The following is a 12,892-nucleotide window of genomic DNA, read 5'->3' on the forward strand; positions in this document are numbered from 1 at the left end:
CGATTAATAGCAGAAGTAGGCGAGACACTGGGTTCGACGGAACCATTGCGAATTTTAATGTTGAAAAGCATTGTGGATTGTTGCTTATAGAGGATTTTTCAATTTAAGATGCATGGTGAACGATGGTATACAGGGTTGAAAAATCCTAAGATTTGATAGAACTAATTTCAGAAAAAATTTAAAATATAATTTGTAATATAATATATAATCTTTTAAGTGTTGACTAGTGGGCTGATGATACTCTCGGGGAAGAAACGTCTACCAGCAGTGACATCGACCCAGTGGTGTAAATAGTTATCAAAGGTACCATGATTATAATTTAGTACGCTTGACGCGCATTTCGTCTACAAAAGTTTCATCAGTGACGATCATATCAAAATATTTATAAAGCCAAATAAGTACAAAGTTGAAGAGCATTGAGGGTCAAAAATTCAAAAAAAGTGTGCCAAATACGGCTAAGGTAATCTATGCCTAGGATAAGAAAATCCTTAGTTTTTTGAAAATTCAATTTTTTGTAAACAGGAAATTTTAAAAAAAAAAAAATGACCACGTTATTGATATATTTATGTCAACACCGAAGTGTTGACTACTGGGCTGGTGAAATGGAATGTAGAATTAAATTATAAAAGATGAATGTAAAATATTTTTGTATCTATTCGAAATAACATAAAAAAAATATGGTGCACACTTTTAAATAACCTACTACGCACGTTATTCAAATGTGCACCACATGTTTTATGTTATTCCTTTATAGACAGAAAAAATACTATAGTCATTCCTTTAAGAAATTATTTTGCACTTACATGAAGTGATTTTTTTAACAAAATGATCTTCACTAGCAAAAAAACACATACAGTATTGCCTTTTAATTGATATTGTATCTTAGAAATTTTCTGTTACATGAAAGCGTCCAGCTTATAAATTTGAGCGTTACTGGAGACATCTTGGGCGGATTTGGGACATGAGCAAACTTATCTATTGTTCCAAAGTAAAAGTTGGAACAAAATTTTATTATTAAATTATTTTCAGAAAATATTAGATTTATAATACTCAGATTAACAATCTGTATATTTCTTTGATTTCTTTACATTGTTAATAACGTTTATCTTATAAACACATGATATACTTTTTGTAAATTTCTTCATGCATATGTACTATACTATTCAGTATTTAGTACCGTAGGCCAGGAATTAATTTCCAAATATTATTATCATATGAGTGTTGCATGAAACCTGGCCTACAATATAAAACATTGGACTACTAACATGTATATGCGACATTTTAAGGTAACGTGTTGTATTATCACGGCTGAGAATATGGGTCAGAGATCAAGTTTACATATGTATATAAACGAACAATCCTTGGATGTCTATTGTTCCTATCTCCAGTTACGAAAATGAGGATTAGTCTGGTAATCGCTGTTATTTTTGGTGAGTTGTTTCACTTTTGGTTAGAAAAAAATCAGACGGTTCAAGATTTCTGTTGTTTTACCTTATGTGGCACTTTGAGAATTGCATTGTTTTGTCATGTTTGCAAAACTATACTTTACAAAAGCGCTTGATAATTTTCTTATGTCCGAAGCGTTTCACTTAGTTTATACTAATCATGAATGCTCAAAATCAGTTTCGAGGATAGTTTAACTGAGCTGACGCTAACCTCCAGTACTATCAACTCATTTTTAGTGATAACATATAACACTTTGTAAATTAAGTGCGTTTGAGACGCATTGCCGGGTAGTTCTTGATTAGAAATGCTTATAAAATCTAAGGATGTTTATATATGAAGAAACATTATGATGATAATTTTATACTTGTTCCATTGTTAAAATCAAATTTCAACTTAATATCCAACTGTGTCTAAACAAGTTGAAATTAAAATTCAAACATACATTAAAAATATCAACTTAATTCGAGTACAAACTGACACAAAATAAAGATATAATATATATTAGATGTTGGCTACTGACTTAATTAAAACAGTAATCATAATCGAAGGATGGTATTTAATAGTGTTTAATAACAGTGAATATTATGCCTCGCCTGAAATACTCAGAAGATATGTTTCAGATAAAACCACTAATGCAATAATGCAAACCCTTGTTCAACTCGTTAATTTCAAGCATTCAATGCTATTTTTCTGACGTTTTATAAACTAACAACCATTTCAAGTCAAATTTATACCAGATCTTGGTGTGTGCTTAACAAATTTAGCAAACCTTTGTTTTGATATTGAAACACACTTATTCCCGGAAGATTGGTAACAAAACTGATATGAAAATGAAACACATGTCCTCCCTTTTCAATTTTATATGATACTAAATAAAACAAATGATCTTACTTATTTACAGCTATGAGGAAGAACTTTGTTTCAAAATTAAACTTTGTTCTATGATATATCGCATCAAATGTTAATTACAGGTCGCAGATCCATTTGAACTAAGTTATTTGTCATTATTAAATTAAAAGACTAAGAAATACAACATGCACAACAAGATTTTTAATAGTGTTGTTATTTTATTTCCAGCTGCAGCATGTGTTTGCACAGCACTAGAAACAGAGAGGTAATTTAATCAATGTGATATCGAGATTCGGTTAAATAAGATATATATTTTAAAAGGCATAAGTCATCTATACTAAATATATGTTGTAGTATTTTATGAGACTCTTTTTGGAAGAAAAAGGGTTTCAGAAATAGCACTTGTTCATACTAGTTTATACCCCAGTAAAGATTTTTTCGATGTTGTACACTGCTCAAATGAGGAAGTTGTTAAAAAAAACTTAGAACGGCATATATATGTAAGTTGCAGTTATACTAGTAGTACATTATTTGATAAAAACAAGTAATCTTTTATTAGACGTCAAGCTGCCAAATGTGGAAACGGAGAGACATGTGATTGTGGTGATGGCAATCCCCCAGGACATTGTGACCACAATGGAGTGTGTCATTGTCATCACAGGTAAGAAAAGAAAGATGATTACAACCAAGCTAATTCAGTAGGAGGATGGACACGCCATTCTAAGGATAGTTTTGACATTTACAAAGAATTCTATTTGGCTTTTTCCTGATGTTAACTAAGCTGTCTTTTTTTATCATTATTATAATGCAGTTCTATTGTTTACATTATTCAGCTTTTATGCCGTTAGTAATTTTCATGTCAAACATTTCGTTTCATCATAAACCAAAATGCTTTCTTAACCTTTTAAAACGGCCATTCAAACTGGTTTTTCTATAGTCTTTTGTATGTTTATTGAGTGTGTCGCTATGGATTGGTTGGCGACTTCCATCACACAATGTGTACGTATATCTTACATTTTCTTAACTGTCTTATTGTATAAATACAAGTTGTCTTCATTTCATAGTCAACATACATCCAATCAAATACAAAATGTTCTATAAAGAAAATTAAGTTGATTTGAATTTTTTAGACGACAAACAACATGCTCAGATGGTGGTTCTTGCACTTGTGCTAATGGAACACCAGGACACTGTGACCATGCTGGAACATGTCATTGTCATCACAAGTAAGTAGTGTACTATTGTTCGAACGATCTTTTCGTAAATGTTTATTTAGAGTTACATTTTTTAAATGATTCTGATCAACCTAAGTTGCAGTTTTTTAAATCTTAAGTCACTCTCTTATTCATTTCTTTCTTTTTATAATGCTCACTCCTCCATTACAAACTTGTTGCGGTAACTTTAATATTGGCTGTTATAACCAGAAAAAACACAATATAATTTTGATTCTTTTTCTTTTTATTCTAGCGTCACGTTTGAGTTCTTTGAACATGGGTCTGGCGTCTAAAATAAAAAAAATATTGTATATCGTAGGTTTTGTAAGACTTCGTACAGCCACATATTTCAACAGAGAGAAAAATAAAGTTATTTATAACATATTATATACCAAGATTGAACAACAACAAACTCATTTGGCACAAAACAAACTCATTGTTTGGACCCTTTATAGCTTGCTGTTCGGTGTGATCCAAGGTTCCATGTTGAAGACCGTACTTAACCTCTAATGGTTTTTCTTTTACATATTGTGGCTTAGATGGAGAGTTGTCTCATTTGATAATACCACATCTTCTTATATATTTATATATGTTTTTTCATAAAAAGTTGAATCTAATCATAAATCATAAAAATAAATCCCAAATGTATTTCCAAGTCATTACCAAAGGATTTTATTATTGTTAATGCATTTTAGACGACAAGATACATGTACAGATGGCGGAACTTGCACTTGTGCAAATGGAACACCGGGACACTGTGACCATAATGGAGTATGTCATTGCCATCACAAGTAAGTAGTGTGTTTTTCTTCTGACGTTCGTATTTCCAAAATATATCAGGAATAATCTTTTTCAAATAAATTTGATCAATCTTGCTTTTAGTTTCTCAATTTTTGTCACTTTCTGATTCATTGTTTTCTTTTTCTAATTCTTAAATTTTCCGTAAAACATTGACCTCGTAATTTAAATACTGGCTACAAAATCATAGGAACAAAACAAATCTAAGCTTGTTTCTACTGTTCGATTCTATCGCCCCTTTTGAGTCTAATGTATTCGGCTCATGCGTCTAGCGTACAAAATTATATAAGTCTTGTATATTTGACATTTGTTTTGCTAAGAATCGTGCAGTCAGATATTGCAACAGAGAGAACTTTTTTTATGACAAACTATGGTTTATTGCTGATCAACAACTTATTTGACACAGAAATAAATCTATAAGTTTTCAAGTATTTCTTAGCTTATGTTACTAAAAATATAAATACCCAACTGTTCTTATTCTAAACACAATTATAATTGGTCTTATTATTAGTAAACCGTCATTGTATTTTAGACGACAAGATACATGTACAGATGGTGGAACTTGCACTTGTGCAAATGGAACACCAGGACACTGCGACCATAACGGAGTATGTCATTGCCACCACAAGTAAGTAGTGTGATATCATCGAACGATCTTTTCTCAAATATCTACAAGGAATCATTCTTTTTAAATGAGTCTAATCAATCTTTGATTGCGTTCTCGTTTTATCCGTTTTGTTCGTTTTCTAATTCTTAACTCTCCCAGTAAAACCTTGGCGTGATAACTTTGATACTGGCTTCAAAATAATAGGAACAGAACTAATATAATCTTATTTATCCTGTTAAGATTGAGCCGTTCCTTTTGGGGTAGTGTAGGCGGAACATGTGTCTTGCGTACACATTTATAAATCTTGTTTATTTAATAAGTCTTTTCGAAGACTTCGTGCAGTCACATATTGCAACGGAGATAAAAATATGTTTTATAACAATTTATTGTTTATGGCTAATCAACAACTAATTTGACACATTATGAATCAAAATCTATGAGTTTTCATAGCTGGTGTTACTTAAAAATACAATGAATAACTGTCAATATTCAAAGGTCAATTCTAATGGGTCTAATCATTTGTGAACTCGAATTGTATTTTAGACGACAAACAACATGCTCGGATGGTGGATCATGCACTTGTGCAAATGGAACACCGGGACACTGTGACCATGCTGGAACATGTCATTGTCATCACAAGTAAGTAGTATGCTCTTTTTCGAACGATCTTTACTAAAAAAAAATCTAAGAAAATAATCAACTTTAAATAATTCTGATCAATCTTTGATTGTTTTTTGTTCAAATCTTGTCTTATTCGAATTCATTTCGTTCATTTTCTAATTCTTAACTCTTCCAGTAAAAGCTTGACGTGGTAACTTTGATATTGGATACAAAATAAGAGGAACACAACTAATCTAATCTTGTTTTTTACTGTTTCGATTATATTGTTCCTTTTGAGTCCAACGTAGGCGAAACATGCGTCTTGCATACACATTCATCAGTTTTGTATATTTTTTATTTAGTCTTTTCTAAGACTTCTTGCAGTTTATTTCAACAGAGAGTAAAATATGTTTTTGATAAAAAAATATTCTTGATTGCAATTGGTGATCAACAACTCATTTGACACAGAATGAAATCTATAAGTTTTTATAGCCAGTGTTATAAAAAAATACAAATGCACACTATCCATATTCAAAAAATCAATACTAATTGATCTAATTAATTGTGAACTCGAATTGTATTTTTAGACGACAAACAACATGCTCAGATGGTGGATCTTGCACTTGTGCTAATGGAACACCAGGACACTGTGACCATGCTGGAACATGTCATTGCCATCACAAGTAAGTAGTGTGCTCTTGTTCAGGCAATCTTTTCTCAAAGATTTAATTGGAATGATCTTTTTGAAATTATTCTGATCAACCTTAGTCACAGTTTTCAAAATCTTCAGTCACATTCTGGTTCATTTCTTTTTCTTTCGTATTCACGTTATCAAGTTTATTATATTTGATAGCCGGTGTTACTTTTAATTTACAAATGCACACTGTCCATATTCAAAAGCCAATGCTAATTGGTCTAATCATTTGTGTATCGAATTGTTTTCCTAGACGACAGACAACATGCTCAGATGGTGGATCTTGCACTTGTGCAAATGGAACACCAGGACACTGCGACCATGCCGGAACATGTCATTGCCATCACAAGTGAGTAGTTAACTCCTTTTTAAATCTGTATTCGCAGGAAAAACTTTATGTGTTAATTGAATACAGGCTAAAAATAATAATAACAAATTCAATATTATCTCTTTTCTACTTTTTCATGTTTTTTTCTCTTGTTCGTAAGATCTTTTCTCAAATATTCATATGGAATAATTCTTTTTTGAATGATTTTTATCAACCTCAATTGCAGTTTTTTTTAATCCGTATGCATTTTCTGATTTATTTCCATATATACTAATTCTTACTATTGCAGTACAAATTTGTCGATGTTACATAAATCGTGGCTATATTTAAAAGTTACAAGCATAAAGATAAAATCTTCTTTCAACTTTATCGTTTTTGCGTCACGTTTTAGTCCTATGTAGACTGAACATGCGTCTTGCGTCTTAAAAACTTCTTGTATATTTGGTGGTATTGGTTTTTTTTTAAATATCGTAAGGTCACAAATCACAGGGAGAAAAATAGGGTTATTAATAACAAATTCTTGATAATTCTTGAAAAACGACTTGTTTGGCATAGCATTCTATGTTTTTTATTATTGTAGGTTTCATTTTAATCATACGAAAACCTCCCAAATGTAATCCAAAATCATTGCAAAGTATATTATTATTAGTAAACCGTAACTGTATTTTAGACGACAAGATACATGCTCAGATGGTGGATCTTGCACGTGTGCAAATGGAACACCAGGACACTGTGATCATGCCGGAACATGTCATTGCCATCACAAGTAAGAAGGGAGCTCTTGTTCGAACGTTTTTTTATGAAATATTTATAAGGAATAATTCTTTTTAAACTTTTCTGAGGAATCTTTGATGTTTTTTTTTTTTTTTAATTTTGTCTTATTTCAATGCATTTCGTTCTTTCCTAATTTTTAACTCTTTGAGCAGAAACTTCACGGGGTAACTTGATCCTGGCTTCGAAATAATAGGAACAAAACTAATCTAATCTTGTTTCTACTGTTCAGATTCAATCGTTCGTTTTGGGTCTAATATAGAACATGTGTCGTGCGTACACAGTTATAAGTCTTGTAAGTTAAGTTGTTTTCTAAGACTTCTTGCAGTCACATATTGCAACAGAGCGTAAAATATGTCTTTGATAACAAACTATTGTTGATGGCTGATCAACAACTCATTTGACACAGAATGAAATTTATAAGATTTCATAGCAGGTGTTACTTTAATTATAAAATGTCTAACGGACCATATTAAAAAGTCAATGCTAATGAGTATAAATTATAACATGCCTAAGCCTCGGTCCCGATATGGGAGTCTCGGGATGATACCAGGGCCAATATGGAAAAGACATGTTATAATCTGTTCATCACATATTTAAGTTCTACATTAAAGAGGAAAACAAATTCAATTATAACAAGTAAACGAAACATAACAGGTAAAAGCTTACACATTTTGTCACAAAAGTGTCGTCAAGCGTGCAATAACGTCACGTCATTTGGAATCAGTGCACAATTTTAAAATACTTTTTTTGCCCGGGCAATTTTGAGGTTATTGTAAATGCAAAACCCAAGGTATTCATAACAAATAAGTGATAAGTCATATCATTTGTGAACTCGAATTGTATTTTTAGACGACAAACAACATGCTCAGATGGTGGATCATGCACTTGTGCTAATGGAACACCGGGACACTGTGACCATGCCGGAACATGTCATTGTCATCACAAGTGAGTAGTGTACTATTGTTCGAATGATCTTTTCCCAAATATTTTAAATGATTCTGATCAATCTTAGTTTGTATTTTTTTAAATCCTAAGTCACTTTCTGATTTTTTTATTTATTTTTTTTAATTCTTAACTCTTCCGTAATAATCTATCTGGAAATTTGAATACCGGCCTTCAAAATAATAGGAACAAACATAATCTAATCTAGTTTTCGATTCGAGTCTAATGTAGATGTCCGATACGTCTTGTATATTTAACAAGGTTCTTTTCTAATATTCTTGCAGTCGTCACCTATTGCAAATGAGAGAAAATAGTTTTGTTGATAACAAATAGTTGTTTATAGCTGATCAACAACTCATTTGACACAGTAAAACATCGGTTAGTTTTCATAGCTGGTGTTACTTAAAGATATAAATACCTGACAATATATATTCTAAAGTCATTGACAATGGGTCTTATTATAAGTAAACTGTCATTGTATTTTTAGACGGCAAGATGCATGTACTGATGGTGGAACTTGCAATTGTACAAATGGAATACCGGGACACTGCGACCATAATGGAGTATGTCATTGCCATCACAAGTAAGTAGGATGCAATTGGTCGAACAGTCTTTTCTCAAATATTTATCAGGAATAATCCTTTTAAAATTATTCTTATCAACCTTAGTATTAGAACTTAAAATCTTAAGTCACTTTCTGATTTATTTATTTCTTTTTATTTCGCACTCTTCAATTAAAAATTGACGTGGCAACTTGAATACCGGCTTCAAATTATAGGAACAAAACTATTCGAATCTTGTTTCTACTATTTTGATTGCATTGTCCCTTTCGGACCTAATGTTGGCGGAACATGCGTCTTGCGTTCACAATTATAAGTCTTGTATATTTCAGAAGTTTTTTTTCTAAGACTTCGTGCGCTCACATATTTCAACAATAAATCAAATATGTTTTTAAAAACAAATTATTGCTGATGGCTGATCAACAACTTATTTGACACATAATGCAATCTGTTAGTTTTCAAAGCCGGTGTTACTTAAAAACACAATTGCCTAACTGTCCATATTCAAAAGTCAATTATAATGGGGCTTATCATTTGTAACCTCGAATTGTATTTTTAGACGACAAGATACATGTTCTGATGGTGGGTCTTGCACGTGTGCAAATGGAACACCGGGACACTGTGACCATGCCGGAACATGTCATTGCCATCACAAGTAAGTAGGGAGCTCTATTTCGATAGATCTTTTCCCAAATTTTTTATTTGGAATAATTCCCTTTTAAAAAAGTCTAATCAACCTAAGTTGTAGTTTTCAAATCCTATGCCACTTTCTGATTGTTTTCTGACTATTGCGATTTTGTAATGTCATCTTCTTTCTTCATAATCAATTCCAGCGTCACATTTGTGTCATATATAGACTGAGCATGTGTCTGACCTCTTTAAAAAATCTTGTATAGTTGGTTTTTGTTTCTTAAACTTTGTACAGTCACATTTTACAAATTTTTATTTGGATAAATTCCTTTTTAAAAAAAAAATCTTATCAACCATAGTTGTAGGTTTTCAAATCCTAAGTCACTTTCTGATTGTTTTCTGTCTTTTTCTAATTTTACTGTTTCAGTAAAAACTTGTCGTTGTAGCTTTAACAGTGAATTTAAAAAGGAGCACTCTTACTTATATAATCTTATTTCTACTTTATCAATTTAAGCGAAACGTTTGAGTCCTATGTAGACTGAACATGCGTCTGGCGTCTTAAAAAATTCTTGTATGGTTGGTTTTTTTTCTTAAACTTCGTACAGTCACATTTTACAACAGAGTATAACATAGGGTTATTGATAACAAATTCTTGTTAATGCTTGATCGACACTCATTTGACACAGTATGATTCATTTAATCATAAACAAAATCTCACATGTACAAGTAATCTAAAGACATTGTCAAAAAGTGACTTATGATTAGTGAACCGTAATTGTATTTTAGACGACAAGATACATGTTCTGATGGTGGGGCTTGCACGTGTGCAAATGGAACACCGGGACACTGTGACCATGCCGGAACATGTCATTGTCATCACAAGTAAGTAGGGAGCTCTTGTTCGATTAATCTTTCCCAAATTTTTATTCGGAATAATTCCTTTTTAAAAAAGTCTTATCAACCTTAGTTGTAGGTTTTCAAATCCTAAATCATTTTCTGGTTGTTTTCTGTCTTTTTCTAATTTAACTGTTTCAGTAAAAACTTGTCTTGGTAACTTTAACAGTGGATTTAAAAAAGAAACGAGTTTACTTATATAATCTTATTTCTACTTTATCAATTCAAGCGAAATGTTGGAAACCTACGTAGACTGAACATGCGTCTTAGGTCTTAAAACAATCTTGTATTGTTAGTGTTTTTTTTATCTTTAATTCGTACAGTCATATTTCACAACAGAAAATAAAACAGGGTTATTGATAACAAATTATTGTTAATGCTTGAATGACACTTATTTGACACAGTATGATGAATTAAATCATAAACAAAATCTCACATGTACTAGTAATCTAAAGACACTGTCAAAAACTAACTTATGATATGTGAACCGTTATTGTATTTTAGACGACAAGATACATGTTCTGATGGTGGGGCTTGCACGTGTGCAAATGGAACACCGGGACACTGTGACCATGCCGGAACATGTCATTGTCATCACAAGTAAGTAGGGAGCTCTTGTTCGAACAATCTTTCCCAAATTTTTCTTCGGAATAATCCTTTTAAAAAAAGTCTTATCAACCTAAGTTGTAGTTTTTCAAATCCTAAATCACTTTCTGATTTTTTTCTGTCTTTTTCTAATTTAACTGTTTCAGTGAAATCTTGTCGTGGTAACTTTAACAGTGGATTTAAAAAAAGGAATATACTTACTTATATAATCTTATTTCTACTTTATCAATTCAAGCGAAACGTTTGAGTCCTATGTAGACTGAACATGCGTCTGGCGTCTTTAAAAAATCTTGTATAGTTGGTGCTTTTTTGGTTTTTTACTTCGTACAGTCATATTTCACAACAGAAAATAAAACAGGGGTATTGATAACAAATTCTTGTTAATTCTTGAATGACACTTATTTGACACAGTATGATGAATTAAATCATAAACAAAATCTCACATGTACTAGTAATCTAAAGACACTATCAAAAACTAACTTATGATAAGTGAACCGTTATTGTATTTTAGACGACAAGATACATGTTCTGATGGTGGGGCTTGCACTTGTGCAAATGGAACACCGGGACACTGTGACCATGCCGGAACATGTCATTGTCATCACAAGTAAGTAGGGTGCTTTTGTTCGAACAATCTTTCCCAAATTTTTATTTGGAATAATTTCTTTTTAAATAAAATCTTATCAACCTTAGTTGTAGTTTTTCAAATCCTAAGTCACTTTCTGATTGTTTTCTGTCTTTTTCTAATTTGACTGTTTCAGTAAAAAATTGTCGTGGTAATTTTAACAGTGGATTTTAAAAAAAGGAACACGCTTATTTATATAGTCTTATTTCTACTTTATCAATTCAAGCGAAACGTTTAAGTCCTATGTAGACTGAAAATTTGTCTGGCGTCTTAAAACAATCTTTTATAGTTGATTTTTTCTTCTTTAACTTCGTACAGTCGCATTTTACATTAGAGAATAAAATATGGTTATTGATGACAAATTCTTGTTAATGCTTGATCGACACTCATTTGACACAGTATGATTAATTAAATCATCAACAAAATCCCACATATACTAGTATTCTAAAGACATTGTCAAAAAGTAACTTATGATAAGTGAACCGTAATTGTATTTTTAGACGACAAGACACATGTTCGGATGGTGGGTCTTGCACGTGTGCAAATGGAACACCGGGACACTGTGACCATGCCGGAACATGTCATTGTCATCACAAGTAAGTAGGGAGCTCTTGTTCGAACGATCTTTCCCAAATTAATATTTGGAATTATCCCTTTAATAAGCGATTTTGTGAATAATTCTTTAACAGCGTGTATAATCTTAAAAGAATTAGTTGTATAAATGATTACTGTAAGACCTAAAATTCCCTAAATTAAAGTTCAGTAGTCATAATTAAGTTTTGAAGATAAGCCTGTAAAAAATCATATTAAATTACAATTTAACAAGTGCCATCAATTTAGATGAGGAAACTCTAAAGAGGGTTATTATCTTCTTATTTAATTTGATTGATTTTGCTTAACACAATATCTGCCGCGGCAAGACCAACACGACTGTAAATGATATATATCTTCCCTTATATAGACATCTAGCTAGCATTTTCGATTATCACTGAGTTTTCTTTATCAAATGTTCGTGTCATTTAAGAACTGCATCCCAAGACGTCAGGCAAAAAAAAATATTTTTCTAATAAATGCCGTTTGAATGAACATGATGAATTTTATTTATAATTCCACTAATAATTTTTATTTTTGAAAGATCGACAGAACCCAAATTAAAACATATAACTAATTTCTAAGATAAGTTAAAAAGATATATGCTTAATTAATGAATGCGTTTTTTATTTATTGTAGATGAAGGATGTCACCATGGAAAACTTTTTGAACAATTCCACTATATTCAAACATATAAAAATGTAAAATACATTACCAATGTTTTTTTTCAAAAG

General features: G+C 31.5%; 1 protein-coding gene across 10 annotated transcripts; it reads left to right on the forward strand.

Moving 5' to 3' along the window:
• Window positions 1-1,367: 1,367 nt before the first annotated feature.
• Window positions 1,368-12,869, forward strand: LOC134684173 (neurogenic locus notch homolog protein 1-like). Of its 10 annotated transcripts, XM_063543445.1 has the most exons (18): window positions 1,389-1,430; window positions 2,524-2,560; window positions 2,855-2,956; window positions 3,426-3,521; window positions 4,205-4,300; window positions 4,840-4,935; window positions 5,458-5,553; window positions 6,102-6,197; window positions 6,462-6,557; window positions 7,207-7,302; window positions 8,160-8,255; window positions 8,740-8,835; window positions 9,372-9,467; window positions 10,229-10,324; window positions 10,841-10,936; window positions 11,454-11,549; window positions 12,068-12,163; window positions 12,798-12,869. In XM_063543445.1, the coding sequence occupies exons 1-18, from the start codon at window positions 1,397-1,399 to the stop codon at window positions 12,799-12,801; spliced, it is 1,521 nt and encodes a 506-aa protein (XP_063399515.1). In that variant the 5' UTR covers window positions 1,389-1,396; the 3' UTR covers window positions 12,802-12,869. The 10 variants fall into 10 exon arrangements, with proteins under 10 accessions (XP_063399522.1, XP_063399515.1, XP_063399518.1 ...); XM_063543452.1 differs by lacking the exon at window positions 2,855-2,956 and having other exon boundaries at window positions 1,368-1,430; XM_063543448.1 differs by lacking the exon at window positions 9,372-9,467.
• The last annotated feature ends 23 nt before the right edge of the window (window positions 12,870-12,892 follow it).

Source organism: Mytilus trossulus, chromosome 9 (assembly GCF_036588685.1).
Source record: "Mytilus trossulus isolate FHL-02 chromosome 9, PNRI_Mtr1.1.1.hap1, whole genome shotgun sequence".
NCBI lineage: Eukaryota > Metazoa > Mollusca > Bivalvia > Mytilida > Mytilidae > Mytilus > Mytilus trossulus.